Below are 24,457 nucleotides of genomic sequence, written 5' to 3'. Positions count from 1 at the left end.
TATCATCTTGATTACCATAGCTTTAGAAAAAAATTGGGGGTCTCCTCCTTCTGCCTTGGAGCCCCCCTCCGTCTGTACGGGTGAGCCTCTTCCCTCTGAGTTCTCTTTTCTTGCTTGCCAATTAAACTCTCCACTCCTTAAAACCAGTAAAAAAAGAAAAAAATCTTAAAATTATACAAGTATTCCAATTTTATTTTTTCAAAATTGTTTTGGCAATTCTAAATCCCTAGCATTTCTATATAAACTTTAGAATCAGTTTGTTAATTTGTACTAAAAAAACAAAATAGGCCAGGCATGGTGGCTCACCCCTGTAATCCCAGCACTTTGAGAGGTGGAGGAGGGTGGATCACCTGAGGGTAAGAGTTGGAGACCAGCCTGGCCAACATGGTGAAACTTGGTCTTTACTAAAAATACAAAAATGGTGATGGGGAGGAAGGCAGCAAATCACACTGCCATGTGTGTACCTATGCAACAATCTTGCATGTTCTTCACATGTACCCCAAAACCTAAAATGCAATAAAATAAAAAAAGAAATAGAAAAAAAAAATACAAAAATTAGCCGGGCGTGGTGGTGCCCGCCTGTAATCCCAGCTACTCCAGAGGCTGAGGCAGGGTATTCACTTGAACCCAGGAGGTGGAGGTTGCAGTGAGCTGAGATTGCACATTGCACTCCAGCCTGGGCAACAGGGCAAGACTCCGACTCAACCAAAAAAAAAAAAACCAAAAAAAACCAAACAACTTTTATGAGTTGTTTCCATCTGTGTCATCTGGTAAACTGTTGAAAGAAAATTTTGCTCAAAAGCAGAACAGCAGCTGCTGCTTCTTAGCACTCTTTATTAGGGTTCAAGGAGTATTGGTGGAAAGTGGCCTCTTTAAGTGGGTGCTTTTTGTGGTCCTCTCACTGGAGCCAATTGCCTGAGGCAGCTAAAACTTGGAAACAATGTGCCTCACTGTCATAGCACACTCACCTCTGCTGCTGAAATGGTTTCCCATCACTTTGCTAATAGGTACAACCTGTGAAGGGGTTTGAGGCGGGGAAACGGCAACTCGGGAAAGAACTCCAAATCTTTAGCTCTCCTAGTATATTAAAATAACCGTTAGGAAGAGGAGAAAGTACTTTTGTCATCTATTGTTTCGGGGAACCTTCAATAGGAACAACAGACAGACATCACCACGGGTGTATTTCTATTCAACACAAGAAAAAGTTTCTAATTGGAGCTGTCCAGCACGAAAATGGACTAAGGAGTGCATTTTCTTTCTCTGATCCTGACTCCACTGTGACAGGTACTGTAGACTAGACAGATTGTGTCGTAGTATGAATTTAGGTTAGATCAATTATATTCAGGGGAAAAGGCAGGGAAGGAATATCAGAATCTCCAAGAAGCTGATATAGTTTGAAAAAAATATATAAATGTCACACTTCAGGTTTTCTTGTGTTTAATTTGAAACGTCAAATAACATTAAAGGATAGCCTTTGATTTGCTTAAACAAAGTAGTAATAGTTGACGTTCCTTCCAAATCACTTTTTTGATCCTCTAAGAGGCTTGCCTATGCCTTGCAGATCTAGCTCCACCCATATGACATTACATTCTCTAAGGATCCAGGATCAGCAAGGGGTCACAATGTCCCAAGGGTTTCGGTCCCGGTGCTCTGCCTGTCCCGCCCGTGCACCATGCTTTTGCCTATCCCTGTTTCTGCAGTTTTTAGTCTTCTCACCAGGGACGCCACTATCAATCTCCTCAGTGTCTTTCGGTTCCATTCCAATCCGCTCATGCCCCCTCCCATCTCCGCTTGCCCCAAGACCTACTTAGCATTATTTCAATCCCACGACTTAGTGGGTCCCATCTCACCCAGGCTCCCGCAATCCTCGCCTTCTACGAGTCAGAGCTGTACTACACTCTGCGCAGGCACCCCCGTGCTACTCACGGAAGCGGGACCATTAGCTCGCCCTTTCCTCCTCGCCACCGACACGCACCCACTGGGTCGGGCCGCCGCCTTGCGGGGAGTCTTAAGGGTCGGCGGGGATCAGGGATGGGCCCCGGGGGCGCGTTCGCAACTTTGGTCGCAGTAATTGCTGTTATAACGACTAGAGACGCCCAGTGAATTAGCACGGAGGGCCGTAGGACCGGAAAAAGACGTGGAAAGCCGCGAAAACGAGCCTTCGACACCTGTATCCGCAGGTCCAGTTCCTCACCCGTGGCCCTCACCAACATCCGGGACTCTCATCTGGGGCCCTCACCAACATCCGGGACCCTCATCCGGGGCCCTCATGCGGGGGGCGGGCCCTCATTCGGGGCCGGGCACTCGGTCGCCGGAAGTGCCACCGAGAGCGCCGGCCTCCTGGCTGTCTAGAGCGACCCGGGAAAGGCTGTGGTGTACCCGAGCGCGAGTGTGTCGGTGACAGGACCGCGGCCAGGCCCGCCCCTCCCCTCGGTGAGTACCCGGAAGCCGTTCTGGGGTCGCAGCGGGGCGGCCGCTTGTTTCGCCTTCCCGGGAGAAAGAGGCGGCGTCCGGCAGGGAGAGACAGTGGTTTCCTTCCCCGAGGGTGCGCGGAGGCCCGAATGCGAGGAGGGCCTATTTCTTTTCAGCTCTGGTTCACCTCGCGGGCTGAGGGCCCCGCAGTCAGGAGCCGGCGACCGTGCCTTGGTGCGAGCTGGTCTGTATGGCCCCCCTGGCCTTTTTGGGACTGTGCTTTGGCCTAAAAGGGAAGTGGGAGGAGGGCAGCGCCGGCCGAGGCCTAATGAGGACCGAGCTGGAGCTAGGCGAGGGTGGTGGGAGGGGGACGGCACCCTGATGCGTCCTTGGGCCTGAAGGACGCCGCTCAAACCTGTTCGAACCGCAGCTCTTCCCTGCGTTGCTCTCAGGATTGCAGGAAAAGGCCGTCCCAGCCAGTCCTAGTTAGCGAAGGGCCTGACCCCAAAATTTAAAAATGAAAATTTTATTATTCGCCAAGCCCGTTTAATAAATCAGAGTGGGCTGACGGTGTTAACAAGACATCCCTAAGGGGCCTGCCGTTTTATTTACTTATTTAAATGAGTTTATTTATTTATTTAAACTGGTAATCGCGGGCCGGGCTCGGTAGATCACGCCTGTAATCCTCGCACTTGGGGAGGCCAAGGCAGGAGGATCCCTGGAGGCGAGGAGTTCGAGTCCAGCCTGGGCAACATAGCGAGACTCCCATCTCTACCAAAAATTAAAATGAGTAATCATAACTTGCATTTTTCTCTGGGGACAAACTTAAGTCTCCTAAGAAGTTTGTAAATTTTAAATATTTTGTTTATTTGAGACAGGCTGTTATTGTCATACAGGCTGGAGTGCAGAGGTGCAGTCATAGCCCACTGCAGCCTCTATCTCCCAGGCTGAAGCGATTCTCCTGCCTTGGCCTCTGGAGTAGCTGGAACTACAGGCATGGACTACCACACTTGGCTAATTTTATTTATTTATTTATTTATTGATAGAAACAGAGTTTCACCATGCTGTCCAGGGTGGTCTGGAACTCCTGAGCCTAAGGGATCTGCCCATCTCAGCCTCCCAAAGTGTTGGGATTACATGCTTGAGCCACCGCACCCTACGAGTTTTATAAATAGTTTAAACTTCCCACAGAAAGCTTTACACTATTAAAGTGTACTGTGTTGATTTTTTTAATGCCACGAATTCCAAATTAGAGGAGTTCAAATAACCTGCACATTCGGGGGCCGGGCGCGGTGGCTCAAGCCTGTAATCCCAGCACTTTGGGAGGCCGAGGCGGGTGGATCACGAGGTCAAGAGATCGAGACCATCCTGGTCAACACAGTGAAACCCCGTCTCTACTAAAACTACAAAAAATTAGCTGGGCATGGTGGTGCGTGCCTGTAATCCCAGCTACTCAGGAGGCTGAGGCAGGAGAATTACCTGAACCTGGGAGGCGGAGGTTGCGGTGAGCCGAGATCGCGCCATTGCACTCCAGCCTGGGTAACATGAGTGAAACTCCGTCTCAAAAAAAAAAAAAAAAAAGAAACCTGCACATTCGGATCATAAGATTTGGTTCTTAAGTATTTAAAGCTGAAGCATAACCACTTTTTTCTTTTCTTTTCTTTTTTTTTTTTGAGATGGCTTCTCGCTTTGTTGTCCAGACTGGAGTGCAGTGGTGCGATCTTGGCTCACTGCAACATATACTTTCTGTGTTCAAGCAATTCTCCTGCCTCAGCCTCCCGAATAGCTGGTATTACAGACCTGTACCACCACACCCAGCTACTTTTTGTATTTTTAGTAGAGGTGGGATTTCATTATGTTGGCCAGGCTGGTCTTGAACTCCTGACCTTAAGTGATCCGCCCATCTCTGCCTCCCTAAGTGCTGGGATTACAGGTGTGAGCCACTGTGCCTGGCCCCATTTTTCTCTCTGTTACTTATTTAGGGTGGTTAATCATTATCAACTAATTTTTATTGAATATCTACAGTGTGCAAAATACTTTGCAAAGTCCTGAGGATATAAAATGATAAGTTGTTTTAACTTATTACAGTGATTTCTCTTAATCTTACCTTGCAGTGATGGTCATTGTCCTCCAGAGCAGTGATGGAGGAAATACCAGCCCAGGAAGCAGCAGGATCACCAAGGGTCCACTTTCAGTCTTTGGAGACCCAGTCTGAGGGTCTCTCCCCAGAGCCTCAGTTTGTGCAGGACACCGACATGGAACAGGGACTCACTGGGGGTAAGGCAGAGACAACCCATCTATCTAGGCAATGAGTGTGTGTGGAGGGGCTTCTGAGGGGGCTCCTGGGCCTGGTGTGAGAGAGGCCAGGAACTGGAATGAGAACATGGCCCCTAGAGGGAGGGATGAAAGTGGGGGCAGCTGTGACTCAGTTCAGTCCTAGTCTGAGCCCCTCTATTAAGGACAGCTCATCTTTCTTAAGTAAGCAGAGTGATGGCTACTTACTTGTGTGGTGGTTTTTCCTTCAGGCAACCTTCACTTCATCCCAGTTCTCACATCCAGAATAGTTTCTTTTGCCACATCTCACAGTCCTTTCCTGGCTCTCACTTCCTCTTAGATTCAGGACCTTTCCTTCCCCCTGTTCCCTTCACTTAGTTTCTCTTTGCTTTGTCACCTGCCATTCTGTTGCAACTGCAGTGTTTCCTGACTAGTCTAAATTTGGTCAAAGGAAGCAACTGTTTAATTCCTTGGTTGAGCACAGTGCCTGTGTCGATGTATACATACTATATTTTGACTACACAGTCACACTTTTCTGTATCATATAGGTAGGTTGGTCTTTTTTTGTTTTGTAAGAGCTGTGTCCTAGATTGCCTGTGGCCAAATAACTTGTGTGTCACTTACACAGATTGAGTGCCACAGTATGTAGAGGGCTGTGAGGCATTGTGGAACTGTGGAAAAGATGGCGAGGAAACAGATGACCCTTTCTTGTTCTTGGGGGTCTTACACACTGGTTAAGACAGTGCCCATTCACAAGAGAAAGGCTTATCAAGTGTATAGGACAGTGCCTGGAAATGGTCAGAAGTCTGCTAAATAACCCTAGCCCAGGACAAGTCCCCACAAGTCTATGCTTTGCCCATCTGCAAAACAGGTATAGTCTTACTCTTCTATAAGAGGACTGTCATGTGGTGAAGATAAAGTGAAATAGAAACTTTCATAAGAAAATCCTGTATCACAAGTCTAAACATGCATAAGGCACGCAAGTACTAAGACAGAGCAGAGTAGACACACCCAATACCTGATAAATGTTCATTGGTTTTACTAGAGTATTGAGGAGGGTCCTGCTGACACCACTTGGGCTGGAGAGGCCTCTTCTGAAAGGGAGCCCTGGGAAAGGGCTGCTCTCACTCTTCACTCCTTTCTCCTCCCTCAGCTCCACCTGTTCCCCAGGTGCCTGCTCTTCCCCATGAGGGAAGCCCAGGAGACCAGGCAGCTGCGCTCCTGACAGCCAGGTACCAGGTGAGCTGAGGAACCCTCTGCTTTTCCTTGAGGAAATCAGGGACTATTGCTACTGATGGAGTGTGGCCTCTCACTCATTCCATCTGTAGACCTTGCCTGGAATTTTTTTCAATAGCAGTCTCCAGTTTGGGAACTGATCTTCTTTGGAGACCTGGACTTCACATAAACCACCTTCCATCTCCCCAGTGCCAGGAGCAAACTCTGTTTTCTCTTTGTCCATGGTTGTGTGGCGGGTGCTTATTAGATGTTTAAGGGTATGGGCTTTATTCCATAGGTTCTAATCTGTTCTCCCTCCTCCTCAACGTAAGTACACACTGGATACCCTCTCTATCATCTTCACTCTCTGGCCATGGTGCTACAGTGGTCTCATTCCCCAGAGCAGCCAGGATGTGTTATTTCAGGAGTTTGTGACATTCGAGGATGTGGCTGTGCACCTTACTCGAGAGGAATGGGGATACCTGGACCCTGTTCAGAGGGACCTCTACAGAGAAGTGATGTTAGAGAATTATGGGAACGTGGTCTCACTGGGTAAGGACTTCCTTATTATTCAGTTTATCTATTTGGATTTCTTTACTTTCTTGTTTCTGCATAAGTATAAGGTCCCTGAGAAGGTCTGTAGAATGTGGCTTAGATTCTAGGTCTTAGAACCTCCGAATCCCTATCTTTCATGTCATCTTCTCTGGGAGGGGTAATTAAGGTTCGTTTGGGGGTGCCAAGAGGAGGCGTTCTCCTCCTTATTCCTAGTTCATGTTTCTGGCTATTGTGGGGCATCTGTTCCCTTTTAGCAAAGGGAAACTTTCTTGTGCTTTGCTTGAGTTCTCATCCTTCTTATCTTTTCCATTTTTTGGAGGAGAGACCCTAGGGCGGCCTCCCAACCACCAGCTGGACACTTTCCTTTTTAGTATCACTGTGTCTCTGTATTGGAGAATTTCCCATTTTGCCAGGAAAAAGAAATGCTGTTTAAAAAGATAGGCTAAATTCCTTCTTGTTGAGTAGTCCCTCACCCCTTAAGATCCCCAGATGTATCTCCAGGCAGGCAGAACTTGAGACGTCATTTGAAGGCATGACTCACTGTGAGTACGTTTCAGTGAGTCACCCAGATGGTAATCCCATGTAACCACACCCAGGGCAGCAGAAGTCTCAGACCTTTACGCCACACTGAGGTGGGTTCAGTGCTTTAACTCATGTCTCTCCCTTGTCATTTTGAAAGGTACAGTAGGAAGCTGGGATTAGGCAAGCTGTAGTGCTGCCGGGAAGCATCAGTGGGGTTTGTCGGCAGCTCCCTTGGTGTGAGCATTGTTCTTGCTCTTTAGTTTTTTTTTTTTTTTTTTTTTTTGTATTTTATTTAATTTAGTTTTAGCTTAGTTTAGTTCAGTTTAGTTAATAGTTTTATTTTTAGAAGGAGTTTCAGTTTTGTTGCTCAGGCTGAAGTGCAATGGCGTGATCTCAGCTCACTGCAACCTCTGCCTCCCGGATTCAAGTAATTCTCCTGCCTCAGTCTCCTGAGTAGCTGGGTTTACAGGTGCATGCCACCACCTGGCTGATTCTGTATTTTTAGTAAAGACAGGGTTTACCATATTGGTCAGGCTAGTCCGAAACTCCTGACCTCAAATGATCCACCCTCCTCGGCCTCCCAAAATGCTGGGATTACAGGCATGAGCTACCATAACCATCCTCCTTTTTCTTTAGTTTCTTGCATGCTTCTGCGCTCTTCTTTTTGTGTGTGTAAATACTGAATCACACATTTTCCTTTGGCTTTGTCTATGCTGGTGGCATCCAGGGCATTGCTTTGTCTCCCTGATTATGCTCAGGATTCACGGTCTTCTTATCTGTGGGGAGGTAGCCTGCCCACTGGGATGGTTTTTAGTGTGTTTTCCATTCCCGGCTCTTTGATCTTTGTAGGCATACTTCTCCGCCTTCCCACCACCCGGATTCATAGTGTGAATTCCTGTCCGGCCCTGAGTCATACCCAGGCAAGTGCTTTCTCTGGAGAAACACTTGCAGTCCTTACAGCAGGAATCTCCAAGAGATGGCCCAAGTATCGGCTTCCCATCGATATTGCTCATCCCTGCTCGGAAACTACTTTTCCACGATTGTGAGATACTAAACATGACTGATGGAATAGAAGCTCCCCAGGATGCCACCACTACGTAAAATCACAGCTCCTCAAATTACCTCTGCTGAATTTCTAATATTAGGGTCCAAGGAAGCCCTTTGTTGCAACCAGATGCATTTTGAATCCAGTTCATTCAGAAACCATGGTTGGTGGTCGTTATCTGCTTGTGTTCTGAGAAACCAGAAAGTCCAACTTCAGCTCTTCAGTTACGGTTTTTTCATAGGATTTTAGAATGTGAAATTTATGCTGTGTGCCCCATCTTCTGTGTAGCAGATACAACCTGCCCTGTATGGCGCCTAACTCTCCAGTGAACCCTGGGCTTTCCTCATGCTTGACATTCTGGTTTCTCCTTCCTTGAAGTCTCTGTGGAACTCTTCAAGGTCGTACCTTCCTCCCCTTTATTCTTTGTGGTTCTGTACAGATTGATGCACTTAAGTTGCCTTTCCTGATTAAGTGTTCCTTACCCTGTCCTTGGTGGAGGGGAAAAGGGAGGGCAAAGAAGTTAAAATTATTTCAGGGCATCCAAATGAATGTCTACTTAATAACTTTGTAAACTGTAAAGTGACATATATATATATATAATTGTTAAGTACTGTTAATTTTATCTAATAATTACAGAGTTTCCAACAGTTAACCTGTCTACTTTTTGGAGTAAAGAAACTTTGTAGCAGTTTAATGCAGTCTAATAGCATTTTATGCTATAGACTGAACTTTATCCCATTTCCTCTCATGTCTGCACATACACTTAACACACATGCACACTTATACAAGAGACACACACGCATGCATGCATGAAACTCTCCTCTCCTACTCATCTTGCCTTTTTTTTTTTTTTTTTTGAGACAGAGTCTTGCTCTGTTGACCAGGCTGTAGTGCAGTGGCACGATCTCAGCCCTCTGCAACCTCCACCTCCTGGGTTCAAGCAATTCTTCTTTCTCAGCCTCCTGTGTAGCTAGGACTACAGGCGAGCGCCACCATGCCTGGCTAATTTTTGTAATTTTAGTAGAGATGGGTTTCACCATATTGGCTAGGCTGGTCTTGAACTCCTGACCTTGTGATCCACTTGCTTCAGCCTCCCAAAGTGCTGGGATTACAGGCGTGAGCCACCACACCCAGCCCTCATCTTGCTTTTGTGATCAAGTTAGCAGCATCTCCTTAGCAGTTACTTTTACAATTCTTGGAAAGTCATTTTCATATTTGTGGGTTCGGCAAACTCCACCTGAAATTTAACCCATTTATGCCTAGTGTTCCATTATTGGAACACTAAGCTTGCAAGAGTTATTTATATCCTGCTGCTCAAGGTCATCACCAAGGTCTGATTTTTCACAAAAAAATTTGCAGCCTCCTGCATAACTGGGTTGTTTATACATTTATTAATTTAACTTACTGTTTGGGGTTGTAAGATTTTATAATTCAGTCCTACTTTCCACTTCACATAATTTTCCCATGGCAGGAGCTCCAGATTGTATTTCTCACAGACATCAGAACATTGGCGTTTTGCTTAAGTACTTCCACTATGTAGCAGTAAATATACAGAGTACAAATAACTGAGTAAAGAAGTTGGTAATAAGTAATTTTCATTACCACATTTAAAAAGTAACATATTTCATTGATGATGAATGAACAATTTGCTTCTGGGTCACTATCCATAGGGAAGTTACCTGTTACTAAGTGGGAGATTGAGACCCAGAAAAGGGACTGGGTTGCTTTTCACATGGGTGAGTGTGGCTGGTGCCCTGTTAGATGATGGCATCAGAAACATGCGTGTTAAAATTCTAGTTGATATTAAGTAGGTCAATAGATTGGCAGTGTTTGGCACATACCCTGCTTTTTTTAACTTGATGTCATGGAGGACTACAGTGATTTTGCACAGAATGTTTTCCATTGTCACAGCTATTTAATATTTGTTGAGCAGCCACTTTGTTATTGGGTACTATCTATATAAATGAGATATATGTATCTCATTTAATCCTTACCATAATCCTGTGAGCAGATGATATTGCTTCTATTTTATACCTGAGGAAACTGAGGCTCAGAAAAGTTAAGTGATCTTCGCAGGATCAGTAAGAGGCTTGGGACCCAGATTTTCCTCCAAAGCCCATGCTCTTTTTCACTACTTTGTGCCTTTAGGACAGTAAGTCTACTACACATGGAGTTTTTAATATTTTTAGTGAGTTGTATGTACTCTGATGACAAGAAAAATTCAAAATGCCATGACAAATTGGAGAGGCAGGCCAGTTTATAGTATGGGACCAGAAAGGGTATGCATTCAAAACGGAAAACTCTCTGGGGACACATTCCAGTCCAACAAGTACTGATAAAAGAATGATATTGAACTCTAGGGATCCACTCTAGTCCAACAGTTATCGACAAAAGAATGATATTGCTAAGGCGAGTTATTATTTGTGTATTAAGGACCAGGAAGAAAAGTACAAAGCTTTCGGATGGCTAAAAGCATAGCTCTGATAAAAGCAAGAAACCATATAATAAGGCAGATTTTAAATATTACTATCCTTATTTTTGAGATGGTCTGTGTTGCCCAGGCTGGAATGCAGTGGCATGGTAAGAGTTGACTGCAGCCTGGACCTCCCGCCAGGCTCAGGTGATCCTACTACCTCAGCCTTTTGGGTAGCTGGGACTATAGGCCTGCACCACCATGCTAATTTTTTCTGTTTTTGATAAGAAACAGAGTTTCAGTATGTTACCCAGGCTGTTCTTGAACTCCTGGGCTCAAGTGATCTGCCTGCCTCGGCTTCCCAGAGTCCTGGGATTACACGCATGAGCCACTACCATGCTCAGCTTTAACTATTATTTTTGAAGACCACATTAAAATAAATCTTACTAGAAAACTCTCAGGATTTAAATACATTTTTTTTCTTCTTTTTTTTAATTATTATATTTTTAAGATGGGGTTTCACCATGATGGCCAGGCTGGTCTTGAACTCCTGACCTCAGGTGATCCACCCACCTCAGCCTCCCAAAATGCTAGGATTACAGGCGTGAGCCACTGCGCCTGGCCTAAATTTTTTTTTTTTTTTTTAAGACAGAGTCTTGCACTGTCACCCAGGCTGTAGTGCAGTGGTGTGATCACGGCTCACTGCAGTCTCGGCCTCCTGGGTTCAAGCAGTCTCCTGCCTCAGCCTCCCATGTAGCTGGGACTCCAGGTGTGTGCCACCACACCCAGCTAATTTTTTTGTATTTTTAGTAAAGATGGGGTTTCACCACCTTGGCCAGGATGGTCTCAGTCTCCTAACCTTGTGATCTGCCCGCCTCAGCCTCCCAAAGTGCTGGGATTACAGGTGTGTGCCCCGCCTTTTTTTTTTTTTTTTTTTGTGAGACAGTGTCTTGCTCTGTCACTCAGGCTGGAGTGCAGTGGTGCAATCTTGGCTTACTGCAACCTCTGCCTCCCAGGTTCAAGCCATTCTTGTGCCTCAATAGCTGGGACTACAGGCATGCACTACCACACCCAGCTAATTGTATTTTTAGTAGAGACAGGGTTTCACCATGTTGGCCAGGCTGTTTTTGAACTCCTGGTGTCAAGTGATCACTCCCATGGGCCTCCCAAAGTGTCTGGATTACAGATGTGAGCCACCACATCTAGCCTTAAAATAAAGGTTTTAATAAGTTAATTTTAAACAGATCATGCGGGAGACCGGGGTTCAATTCCCCGACGGGGAGCCAAAAAAAACAAATTTTAAACAGGAAAAATGTAAAGCAAGTGCATGTTTTGAAAGCATAGACTCGTCAGGGCACGGTGGCTCACAGCTGTAATCCTAGCACTTTGGGAGGCTGAGGCAGGTGGATCACCTGAGGTCAGAAGTTCAAGACCAGCCTGACCAACATGGAGAAACCCCGTCTCTACTAAAAATACAAAATTAGCCAGGCGTGGTAGCACATGCTTATAATCCCAGTTACTTGGGAGGCTGAGGCAGGAGAATCACTTGAACAGGAGGCAGAGGTTGGGGTGAGCTGAAGTCACACTATTGCACTCTAGCCTGGGCAACAAGAGTGAACCTCTGTCTTAAAAAAAAAACAAGAAAAAAGCATAGAGTCTTGTGTTAAATTTAGAAAAAAGACATTCACATCAGTGTCAAGAGAACCTGCTACTAATGCTTTCTTTGATAGGCAGTATGGTAAGTTGGAAAGAATATAAACTGTGGAATCAAACGTAGGTTCCACTTACCAGCTGTAGTATGTTGAACAAATTATTTAATCTGACATTTTCTTCATCTATAAAACAGGAAAATAATGTCTACCTTCTAGGTTGTACAAGATTGAATTAGATTATGGATTATAAGTACCCGGCTTGTGCTAGTTACTTTAATATTTTGGAAAGAACAGCAAGTGATGTGAGCTGTAGACCAGATTTTTTAATACAAATAAAAATTTCAGGTGTGCATTCAAATTATTTATAGTGAATTTTCCTCAAATTGATTGTTGTTTATTGCGTAGGGGTTTGGGATTTTTATTGTAACGGGATTTGCATTTCCTTGATAATAAATCATCTTTTAGATCCCTTTTAATTTTTAATTTTTTGTAGAGATGGAGTCTCACTATGTTCCCCAGGCTGGTCTCAAACTCCTGAGCTCAAGAGATTCTCCTGCCTTGGCCTCTCTGAAGTGCTGGGATTACAGGTGTGAGCCACCATGCCTGGCTTGTAGATCCCAGTGATTGGTTGATTGGCTGATTGACAGGATCTCACTCTTGTCACCCAGTCTGGAGTACAGTGGTGTGATCTTGGCTCACTGCAGCCTCGACATTCTGAGGTCAAGTGATCCATCTGTCCCTGCCTCCCAAGTAGCTGGGACTACAGGTGTATACCACCATGCCTGGCTAATTTTTGTATTTTTTGTAGAGATGGGGTCTCACTATGTTGCCCAGACTGGTCTCAGGCTCTTGGGCTGAAGCAATCTGCCTACCTTGGCCTCTCGAAGTACTGGGATTACAGGTGTGAGCTGCTGTGCCCTGCCATAGATCCCCTTTTTTTTTTTTTTTTTTTTTTTTTTGAGATGGTTTTTCACTCTTGTTGCCCAAGCTGAAGTGCAGCGGTGCAATCCCAGCTCACAGCAACCTCCACCTCCCGGGTTCAGGTGATTCTCCTGCCTAAGCCTCCTGAGTAGCTGGGATTATCGGCATGTGCACCACGCCCCCCTAATTTTGTATTTTTAGTAGAGACGGGGTTTCTCCATGTTGGTCAGGCTGGTCTAGAACTCCCAACCTCAAGTGATCCGCCTGCCTTGGCTTCCCAAATTGTGGGGATTACAGGCGTGAGCCACTGTGCCTGGCTATAGATTCCTTTTAATTAACACTTCTGCAACTCCAAATCCTTAGGATCCTGGCTCACTGTATATTATTCTAATTACTTTTTATTTGTTGTTTGTATTTTTACCTTTTACTTCACTGTCAGTATTTTTTTTTTTTTTTTTTTGAGACAGAGTTTCACTCTTGTTGCCCAGGCTGGAGTGCAATGGCACGATCTCGGCTCACCGCAACCTCGGCCTCCTGGGTTCAGGCAATTCTCCTGCCTCAGCCTCCTGAGTAGCTGGGATTACAGGCACACACCACCATGCCCAGCTACTTTTTTTGTAGTTTTAGTAGAGACGGGGTTTCACCATGTTGACCAGGATGGTCTCGATCTCTTGACCTCGTGATCCACCCGCCTCGGCCTTCCAAAGTGCTGGGATTACAGGTGTGAGCCACTGCGCCCGGCCACTGTCAATATTTTATAAATCATATTAGAAAACTTTCAAGATTTAAATAAAATAAAAAGATTTTAATACATTAATTTTAAACAGGAAAAATGTGAAGCAAGTGCATATTTTGAAAGCAAGGTTTTGAGTTAAATTTAGGAAAATGGCATTTAGGCTAGTGGCAAGAAAACTTACATGTTCTTCTCTTTCTGTGTGTAATTTGGAGGAAGGGATGGGTTTTGTTCACAGTCATTTATTATCTTTTTTTCAGGGATTGTTAGGAAGCAAAATCATTTTTTTTACTAGCAGATTGTTTAAAGGCCAGGTTCTGAAATAAGGTTTGAAAACTAGGCATGATCAGTTATTGTAACCTTGGGCAAGCTACTTAATCTCTCTGAATCTTAGTATTCTCGTTTATAAAATAACTACAAAAATAGTTCCTACCTTGTAAATTTATGGTGTTAAATGAGTGAAAACCTGGAGAGCTCTTGGTGCATGGTACTTTGCACCTACCAAATACAGCTGGTGCTTGACTTACGACCATGATTGGTTCCGACAGACCGGTTGTAACAAGATTTGGTCGTAAGTTGAGTAGGCCATATGTACAGTACTGTGAAATGATGTTATAGAAATCTTTAAGTCATATTTTATCATAATTTTCTTTCATTATTGTTATATATCATAATTTTCTTTGTTCATTTTATGCCATTTGTATCATCTCTACACCATTTTGTTTATTTTTACATTCGTCAGGTTTAAGTAAAACACTGCATTACCAGTACAACTGGTTTAATATTTGCAAAACATACAAAATTACAAAATACAGGTGCATACAAAAATACAAAATACAGGTGTAAAAAATACCACAGGAAACATTTTCCTAATTGCAAAACATATCAAAATATATAAACATGTACAAAACATTTTATTGGCCGTTTTTGAATTTGATCTTCCATCCAAATATATAGCAATTTCTCCATTTCATGGATGGGCCTGCTTCGTTGCTTTGTTATCACTGTTGATCGCATGGGTGCAGAACCTTTCACAGCTTCACAAATTCTTTCTTTATGTTTCAAAATCGTCGACATAGTCGAGTGTGATAACTTCATATCATGTGCGATCACATTCACTTTCTTTCCTCCTTCGTACTGCTTAATTACCTTTTCGTGTCGAGATCGAGGCCTTTCTTTCCTTCTTGGCAGGCTGAGGCGTAGACAAAGACAATTTCCTCTTGGTAGACATCTTGGGACGGGTTTGATGAAAAATATCCAAGACACAAAACACAAATTGCTGCACTGAGTCTGGGATAACAGTTGAAATGGTGCATGTGGAGATGGTAGTGCTGCTGGAAGCTGGTCTGCACTGTCGTACGCCCAGCTGGGCAACGTTTGCGCTGCCAGACGCGGAGCAGCCGTGGCTAGCGATTGTGGTCGTAAAGTCGAATGGTCGTAAGTTGCATAGGTCGTAAGTCGATCAATACCTGTACATAGTAAAACTTATTAATGTTTTGATGATACTGATGATACCCTGTTCTCTCTTCTAAACTGTGATATTGTATCTTTAACTACCTGCTAGGCATTTTCTCTTTTTTTTTTTTTTTTTTTGAGACGGAGTTTCGCTCTTGTTACCCAGGCTGGAGTGCAATGGCGCGATCTCGGCTCACCGCAACCTCCACCCCCTGGGTTCAAGCAATTCTCCTGTCCCAGCCTCCTGAGTAGCTGGGACTACAGGCACGCGCCACCATGCCCAGCTAATTTTTTTTGTAGTTTTAGTAGAGACGGGGTTTCACCATGTTGACCAAGATGGTCTCGATCTCTTGACCTCGTGATCCACCCGCCTCGGCCTCCCAAAGTGCTGGGATTACAGGCTTGAGCCACCGCGCCTGGCCTTTTTTTTTTTTTGATGGAGCCTCTCTGTGTCACCCAGGCTGCAGTGGCTGGATCTTGGTTCACAGCAACCTCCGCTTCCCGGGTTCAAGTGATTCTTCCTCCTCAGCCTCCCAAGTAGTTGGGACTATAGGTGTGTGCCACCACACCTGGCTAAGTTTTGTGTTTTTAGTAGAGATGGAGTTTCACCATGTTGGCCAGGCTGGTCTTGAACTCCAAACCTTGTGATCCACTTGCCTTGGCCTCCCAAAGTGGTGGGATTACAGGCGTGAGTCACTGCACCTGGCCTTTCTCTCTCTTTTTTTTTTTTTTTTTTTTTTTTGTTTTTGGGGTAAAAGTTTTTTTTTTTTTTTTTTTTTTTTTTTGTTACATGGATGAATTATAATACATAGTGGTGAATTCTGAGATTTTAGTGCACCTGTCACTGGAATAGTGTACATTGTACCTAATATGTTGTTTTTTTAATCCCTCGTCCCTTCTTCCGCCCTCTCCCTTCTTAGTCTCTAAAGTCTATTATATCAGTCTGTATGCATTTTTTCTTTTACCTTCCTATGTTACCTTAAACACATCTCTAAAATCAAATCCCTCATCCCACATGAAGACCACCTTTTTTTTGTGCTTAGATATGGAGTAAATTGCCAAAATTTTGTTTCAGTTATCAAATATCGACAGACATCTTAAATATCTCAAAGTTAAAAGTTGCAAATTATGCTATTGAAATTATGAGAACAATACTGATTGCTGCTTCATGTTACACTAACTTTATATTTATTTATTTATTTATTTATTTATTTATTTATTTATTTAATTTTTTTGAGACGGACTTTCGCTCTTGTTACCCAGGCTGGAGTGCAATGGCCTGATCTCGGCTCACTGCAACCTCCGCCTCCTGGGTTCAGGCAATTCTCCTGCCTCAGCCTCCTGAGTAGCTGGGACTACAGGCACGCGCCACCATGCCCAGCTAATTTTTTGTGTTTTTAGTAGAGACGGGGTTTCACCATGTTGACCAGGATGGTCTTGATCTCTTGACCTCGTGATCCACCCGCCTCGGCCTCCCAAAGTGCTGGGATTACAGGCTTGAGCCACCGCGCCCGGCTATTTATTTATTTTTTGTGGGGATTGGGGAAGGGATGGGTGGAGCACTAACTCTAATGGTTTGACATGGCAGACCCTAATTAAATAAATGTCCATAAGGAGAATTGACTCCAAATGCTCAGCAGGAATTCTGAAACATAGTACATACCTTTCTTCTATCTGTTCTGATCTCCTTGCTCATAGGCTCTCACATGGAATCTTTGGGGCAGCTGTCAGTTCTTCATATTTTCCAGCCCCAATGCCCTTTTTATAAAATTGTGTAGCTGTTAATACAATGATACTTGGGCACAGAGTTGGCGCTCAATAAGTAGCTGTTAAGTAAATGAATCAAAAGCAGTGCAAGATACAAGATACAAGATACATGGTCCCTTCTATCAAAGAGTTTATAAATCAAGTATGGGCCGGGCGCGGTGGCTCAAGCCTGTAATCCCAGCACTTTGGGAGGCTGAGGCAGGTGGATCACGAGGTCAAGAGATCGAGACCATCCTGGTCAACATGGTGAAACCCCATCTCTACTAAAAATACAAAAAATTAGCTGGTGGTGCGTGCCTGTAATCCCAGCTACTCAGGAGGCTGAGGCAGGAGAATTGCCTGAACCCAGGAGGCGGAGGTTGCGGTGAGCCGAGATCGCGCCATTGCACTCTAGCCTGGGTAACATGAGTGAAACTCCGTCTCAAAAATAAATAAATAAATAAATAAATCAAGTATGAATGATAATACCTGAAACTACTTACCTAAACAAAATCTATTTAAACACCATTATATGTGACATGTCAGAATAAGAGGAACAACTAATAAATTTTTTAGACATTCAGTAAATCGAGAGAAAGGCTTTTGGAGATGAGGGGCTTGAGCTTAGACCTTGTATGTGTGCTGTTAGAAGCTTTCTGGGCTGGACACATAAAAATTGTCCTTTGATACTAATAGTATTAAAATTCTATCTCCTTGGAAGCAGACTGTCTATTGCTTTAGCTTTAAGAGAGATTTAAATCCAAGCATTCCATTATGCAAGCCATAGAAAGACCATTTTATGTGAAGATGCACTTTGTACTTTCCTCTCTCTATTTTATTGTAGTTAGTTGTTTAAATCTGTCTCTGTGTAGAGTGTGAGGTTCTTGAGGTCCTTGAGGAAGGGACCTTGCTTGGCCTCTTTATCCTCTGCGTACTTTGCTTAGGGGAGGCACTCTATAAATATTTGTTGAATAAATGCTGCACTCCTAATGGGTAAGAATGTGTCATATTGTTCTTTGTTTTCTTGTGTACACTGAAACAAATTGTTTCTTGATATTGGTCCTTAGAATATTTATTCAGTTTTCATTGATTCTCTTGCTACAGATTAGCTAACCATGCAGCAGGTCCTTGAGTTTCACATTTCTCCAGTGAAGCAGAATTACATTTTGATGACCTCCATTTTGATAATTGTAGACCAGATCTAATTCAAAGATTGACCTTTAGGTAACAGGTGGAGTGTGATAATGATCACTTCTGTGAAGACAAACCCATGCACGTATTCTGTTGTCTGAATAATGTTTAAATGAATCCTCTGCTCCCAAGTCATCAACTTGCCCCTAACTCATATCTTTCTAGAGCACAAATCCTTGTAGAAGATCTTTTCCCTCTTCACTCTCCAGGCCTTCTTAATTAATGTCTTCTCAGAATTTACCTTCTCTCTCTCTTAATCATTAGTTAAAAGAAAATGTGGCTTGTGTAGCATCTGAGGATACATTGCCACATCCCATTTCCTTCTCTATGAGCAGGATTTCCAATTTCCAAGCCTGATGGGATCTCCCAGCTGGAACAGGATCTACAGGTCTTTGATCTGGAAACTAAGACTAAAGAAGTTTTAAGAGATGACTGCTCAGGTGAGTAAGGCAGAATCAATCAGATGGAATTAGTAGGGAGTAAAGTTCAATTGTTGAGTCAAGTTGTAGCTGCTCTGGCACTCAGAATGAAGAGCTCGGTGTATGTCCTAGCGTGGAGAGTTCCTTCCTTTTCCCCTTTCCATTTGTTTAGTACCCGTGCACATGTTTTACTAGACCCCTAATCAAGTTGCTTATCTAAAATTCTTCCAGACTGTTTCCCTGTTATCTCCTTAAGTGTTGTCTTCTTACTCTGCTGAACATGTTGGCTGTTTTACCTCACTGCTCCTGTTTATGCCCTTACTTCTGCTGTTGAGATTTTGTGCCTGTTTTTCAGAGTAAATAATCTTGTCTTGTCCTTGTAGATACTACATTATTTAGTTTTCTCATCTGAGTTTTCTTTTCCTAAGCACAGGGTACAGATTACATTTGCATTTTCTATTTATATATTGTATCAGATGGAGAGACCAGAGAAGAGAACAAGCTGTTGATTCCTAAGCAGAAAATTTCGGAAGAAGTACATTCATATAAAGTGAGAGTAGGAAGACTCAAACACGATATTACCCAAGTTCCTGAGACTAGAGAAGTGTATAAGTCTGAGGACAGATTAGAAAGGCTTCAGGAAATTCTAAGGAAATTTCTGTACCTGGAGAGAGAGTTTAGGCAAATAACAATCAGCAAGGAAACCTTCACCAATGAGAAGAACAGTGAATGTAATGAACCTGAAAAAAGCTTCAGTCTGGACTCTACTATTGATGCAGATCAGAGAGTTCTTAGAATACAGAATACTGATGATAATGATAAGTATGACATGAGCTTCAACCAGAATTCAGCTTCTGGTAAACATGAACACATACATCTAACACAGGACTTTCAGAGCAGTGAATGTAAAGAAAGCTTAATGGAGCTTTCCCACGTTAACAAATGGGAGAGCATTCCTAACACTGAGAAATCCTATAAATGTGATGTATGTGGGAAAATTTTCCATCAGAGCTCAGCTCTTACTAGACATCAGAGAATCCATACTAGAGAGAAGCCCTATAAATGTAAAGAATGTGAAAAGTCTTTCAGTCAGAGCTCAAGTCTTAGTCGACATAAAAGAATACACACTAGAGAAAAGCCTTACAAATGTGAAGCATCTGATAAATCCTGTGAAGCATCTGATAAATCCTGTAGTCCAAGCTCCGGCATAATTCAGCACAAGAAAATTCACACCAGAGCCAGATCTTACAAATGTAGCAGCTGTGAAAGAGTCTTCAGTCGTAGCGTCCACCTTACTCAACATCAGAAAATTCACAAAGAGATGTCCTGTAAGTGTACTATATGTGGCAGTGACTTCTGCCATCCTTCATACCTACTTGAACATCAGAGGGTCCACCATGAAGAGAAATCCTATGAGTATGATGAATATGGGTTGGCCTATATTAAACAACAAGGAATTCATTTCAGAGAAAAGCCCTATACGTGTAATGAATGTGGAAAAGACTTCAGACTGAATTCACATCTTATTCAGCATCAAAGAATTCACACAGGAGAGAAACCGCATGAATGTAATGAATGTGGAAAAGCTTTCAGTCAAACCTCATGCCTTATTCAGCATCACAAAATGCATAGGAAAGAGAAATCATATGAATGTAATGAGTATGAGGGCGGTTTCAGTCATAGCTCAGATCTTATCCTGCAACAAGACGTCCTCACCAGACAGAAAGCCTTTGATTGTGATGTATGGGAAAATAACTCCAGTCAGAGGGCACACCTGGTTCAACATCAGAGCATTCATACCAAAGAGAACTCATGAATGTAACGAAGGTGGGAAGACATGTAGTCAAATTCAGGCTTCATTCAACATCTGAGAGTACACACCAGGGAGAAATCATGTATGTACTGCATGTGGTAAAGCCTTCAGTCGTAGTTCAGCCGTTACTCAGCATCAGAGAATTCACACCAGAGAGAAACCCTCTAAATGTGATGAATGTAGAAAAGGTATTAAACTCTTAATCAACTCCTGCAAATCCATACCAGTGAGAAATCTATAAATATTGAATGTGGTAAATTTTTCATGCTATTACTATTTTCATAACTTAGTCACATTTGGAAAATTCATACAGGAATAAAATTCCATTACTGCAATGAGTGTGAAAGAGCCATCAGTCAAAGAAACTACCTTGTTTTATATCATTTATGCCATGCAAAAATATTATAAATGTAATAAATGTGTATGTGTGTGAGGAGATTCATTCATCACCCAACATCAAAGAATCTATACCTAAGAGAAGTTATGTGAGTGTAGTAAATGGCAGATGTTTCAATAGGAATTTAGTCTTTGTCATATCAGAATATCCATAGTAGACAATTTGATGTAATGCAAATGGAAAAACTTGACACCACATTTCAGGCTTTACCCAACATCAAAATAATGGAGTGAAATTGTTAATACATAGTCTTAATCTTTTTCTTTGCACAAGAATCTAGGGATGACTTGGTAAATGCAGTGCCATTTTCTCATGGCATTCCTTTATTTAATGTGTTCTAAGTAGGTACGTTTATTTTTACTTTTTTTATTATAATAATTTTGATACTAAAAAGAACAGAGATGGGGTCTCGCTTTATTGCCCAGGCTTATCTCGAACTCCTGGCCTCAAGTGATCCTCCCACCTTGTCCTCCCAAAGTGCTGGGGTTACAGGCATGAGTCACTGTGCCCATCCTATTTTATTTATAGAACTCATTTAAACTTTTTATTTTAATATGTCCTATAAACATTTTTATTTTTCTTGAAATTGGTTCTTAATGTTCACAACTTCGGTAAGATATTGCTAATGCACCAGTATTAAAACAAATCCATGTAAGTAGCTCATTTAGCTTTTTCTGTTGTCCTTGGCCCAAGTTCTCTCCAAAACCGATTCTTATGCCCACTCTTTACTAGGGACCCTATGTCGTATTGCTTTACAGCCACAACACTTGGATTCCTATTGATTGATTTCTACATTTTCTTAAGCACCTTTAGAAGATTTAGAAGTTTCCTAGTTTTAAGTGTTTCACCAGCAAGTATTCCTTACCTGCTTGATGTTGCTGGTCTGGTGTCTTATTTCCTAAAGTGAAGCATCTTTTCAAAAAAAGAATTAGATTTAAAATATATCCAGTCCAATATAAATATGAAAGATTCTCTCTCCCGAAATTGTAGCAGGCGGCCAGACATTTTCAAATGATGCCCAAGGTTTTAGCTGCCTTGTGTGCATCCACAGCCTGCGAAGAGAGATGATGACATCAGGGAGTCAGCAAGACTCCTGGTAGCCTCACTACATTCATTCAGTGCCTATTCTGCATGCCTAAGCCTAGAGTTCTTTTATATACCTCTAAGGCCAGCAAAATGCTCAGGTCTGCTTTTGGTAGAGTAAACATAAAGAACATACACAGGCTGGGCGTGGTGGCTCACGCCTGTAATCCCAGCACTTTGGGAGGCGGAGGCCGGTGGATGACGAGGTCAGGAGATCAAGGCCGTCCTGGCCAACATGGTGAAACCCTGTCTCTACTAAAAATACAAAAATTAGCCGGGTGTGGTGGCACGCGCCTGTAGTCCCAGCTCCTCAGGAGGCTGAGGCAGGAGAATCGCTTGAATCCAGGAGGTGGAGGTTGCAGTGAGCCGAGATTGCGCAACTGCACTTCAGCCTGGGTGACAGAGCGAGACTGTCTCAAAAAAAAAAAAAAAAAAAAAAACCACAACACACACACACACAAAGCATCATAAGGGGATGTAGCCTTCCTACAGATGATGCTGTTCTTATGTTAATCTCAGAGACAATATTTTAAGAGAGTGGCAGGTCTGTTCCTGGTAAAATTTTAACCGTTAGGATTGCAGATAAATGTTTGAATTTTGTGCTGCCCCAACCCCCCCGCCCCCGCCCCAGTAGTCTTTCCTCATCAGGACAGTATTTGAAGTCTGGGGGCTTTGTGTATAGTTGTTTATTCATTATCACATTTTTGTATTTTAATAGTCTATAGGCTATATAAAAGAACATGGCTTTTTTGATTGATAAAAGTGATTACAGATGTTGGCTCAAGTTCAGGGCCACCATCATATACCTAATAAGAGTTCATGATTCTTTAGGTAATGTCAGAGCATTTTATATTTTTCCATCTTAAGCTTTATAACATTTTGTGAATAAGACAAGTGTTATTTAAAATTCTAGTTGTCAACTTGCAATTGAGGCTTTCATAGTTCAGATGTTATAATATTCGCTAGGGACCCTCAACAAATGTATAAAAATATATTGCTCTATAATCCTATGGCTAACCTCTAGGATAGTTCTGCCACTATATTTTACTTCTTTGCCATCAGCAAGAATAGGATATCATCAAGGCAAGGTAGGAATCTAAATGAAATTGATATATAAATGAGTTGATCTAAATGTAAAAGCAAATGAAAAATGCATGTGTTTTTTCCCATCAAACATGGATACCCTTATGTATAGAGACCAGTAGTCACCTGTGGTGACTGAAACAGGATTATGTAATCTCTAAAAAGCAAAATATGTAAAAAATCACATGTATGCATTTGGTTTAGGAATGTGCTTTTGTACTTCCACTTGAATAAAGGTGTGTTTGTTATTCCGAGAATTTGTTTCAAACAAAATCTGAAGTTCTCAGCCAGAAGCATTTGGGAATGTTGGAATCACCTTTCTGGATGCACCTCCTTTCCTGCCTGAAACTTGCTTCACAGCAAGAGTGGATCACTTTCCTTTGCATTGATAAAAAGCTAACTTTTCCATAGACCTCTGTAAGAAAAGCTGAATGTTTGGGACTTAAAGGGCTATTTGATTGGGAAGTTGTTTGTATATAAAATAAAAGTAAATAGTTTGAGGTTTCTGTAGAACTAGGAATACTTTTTTTTTTTTGAGATGGAGTTTTGCTTTGTCACCCAGGCTGGAGTGCAGTGGCACAACCTTGGCTTGCTGCACCCTCCGCCTCCTGGGTTCAAGCGATTTTCCTGCGCCAACCTCCCAAGTAGCTAAGACTACAGGCACCCGCCACCTCACCTGGCTAATTTTTGTGTTAGTAGAGACAGGTTTTTAGTGTGTTGGCCAATCTGGTCTCGAACTCCTGACCTCAGGCGATCCACCTGCCTTGGCCTCCCAAAGTGCTGGGATTATGGGGTGAGCTGCTGGGCCTGGCCATATTTTTTAAATAAGTAAAACACACTTTAAAAAATGTGAAATCAGGCCGGGCGCGGTGGCTCAAGCCTGTAATCCCAGCACTTTGGGAGGCCAAGGCGGGTGGATCACGAGGTCAAGAGATCGAGACCATCCTGGTCAACATGGTGAAACCCCGTCTCTACTAAAAATACAAAACATTAGCTGGGCATGGTGGTGCGTGCCTGTAATCCCAGCTACTCAGGAGGCTGAGGCAGGAGAATTGCCTGAACCCAGGAGGCGGAGGTTGCGGTGAGCCGAGATCGCGCCATTGCACTCCAGCCTGGGTAACATGAGTGAAACTGTCTCCAAAAAAAAAAAAAAAAAAAAAAAAGTGAAATCAAAACCATCCTTCAGGGCAATATTTTAAAGCGGATATTTAATTGGCCTGATACATAAGTTTGTGTTCTGAGTCATTTTGGTCATGAAGTGGGATAGAAGAGAAATACAATAGTAGCGGGCCCCTTTATCTTATTTTTACTTATACACAACGTATGTTTGTACGTATCCAAACTTTATTCTGCAAAGCAGCTAACTCCATTTTACAGAAGAATATTTTAATAAATATACCCCAGGCCGGGTGCAGTGGCTCATGCCTGTAATCCCAACACTTTGGGAGGGTGAGGTTGGCAGATCCCTTGAGGTCAGGAGTTTGAGACCAGCCTGGTCAACATGACGAAACCCTGTCTCTACTAAAAA

The 24,457-nt window shown here is 43.0% G+C and overlaps 2 protein-coding genes and 1 long non-coding RNA gene across 10 annotated transcripts in view; 2 read left to right on the top strand and 1 right to left on the bottom strand.

Moving 5' to 3' along the window:
• Window positions 1–1,426: 1,426 nt before the first annotated feature.
• On the top strand, window positions 1,427–23,186 carry ZNF655 (zinc finger protein 655). 8 transcript variants are annotated; one of them, XM_032266529.1, is made up of 5 exons: window positions 1,427–2,433; window positions 4,527–4,689; window positions 5,840–5,925; window positions 6,327–6,453; window positions 7,828–8,675. In XM_032266529.1, exons 2-5 carry the CDS (start codon window positions 4,554–4,556, stop codon window positions 8,022–8,024), a joined length of 546 nt encoding a protein of 181 aa, XP_032122420.1. In that variant the 5' UTR covers window positions 1,427–2,433; window positions 4,527–4,553; the 3' UTR covers window positions 8,025–8,675. The 8 variants fall into 8 exon arrangements, with proteins under 8 accessions (XP_032122420.1, XP_032122421.1, XP_032122416.1 ...); XM_032266530.1 differs by having other exon boundaries at window positions 1,427–2,656; XM_032266525.1 differs by lacking the exons at window positions 5,840–5,925; window positions 6,327–6,453; window positions 7,828–8,675 and adding exons at window positions 18,470–18,574; window positions 19,030–23,186.
• LOC116541980 lies at window positions 3,644–4,139 on the bottom strand. The gene is made up of 2 exons (XR_004265023.1): window positions 3,999–4,139; window positions 3,644–3,680 (listed from the first exon to the last, which is right to left on the bottom strand). It is a non-coding gene; the product is annotated as an uncharacterized LOC116541980 (long non-coding RNA).
• Window positions 4,618–24,457, top strand: part of TMEM225B (transmembrane protein 225B) — a 38,881-nt gene continuing 19,041 nt past the window's right edge. The window contains exon 1 of the mRNA XM_032266533.1: window positions 4,618–4,689. The gene's annotated coding sequence lies outside the window, so the exon portion shown is untranslated. The remainder of the gene's footprint in view (window positions 4,690–24,457) is intronic.

This window comes from Sapajus apella, unplaced genomic scaffold, assembly GCF_009761245.1.
Source record: "Sapajus apella isolate SASKATOON/1434 unplaced genomic scaffold, GSC_monkey_1.0 scaffold159, whole genome shotgun sequence".
Taxonomy (NCBI): domain Eukaryota; kingdom Metazoa; phylum Chordata; class Mammalia; order Primates; family Cebidae; genus Sapajus; species Sapajus apella.
Note: the sequence above shows the minus strand (reverse complement) of the source record. Positions and strands in the feature narration are given on the sequence as shown.

What these genes read in the sequence shown, in the direction of transcription:
- ZNF655 (XM_032266525.1), top strand. Translation starts at nt 4,554, where the DNA reads ATGGAGGAAATACCAGCCCAGGAAGCAGCAGGATCACCAAGGGTCCAC. An exon ending in GGAACAGGGACTCACTGGGG is followed by an intron (nt 4,690 to 18,469) that starts GTAAGGCAGAGA and finishes CTCTATGAGCAG; the next exon opens with GATTTCCAATTTCCAAGCCT. An exon ending in TTTAAGAGATGACTGCTCAG is followed by an intron (nt 18,575 to 19,029) that starts GTGAGTAAGGCA and finishes ATATTGTATCAG; the next exon opens with ATGGAGAGACCAGAGAAGAG.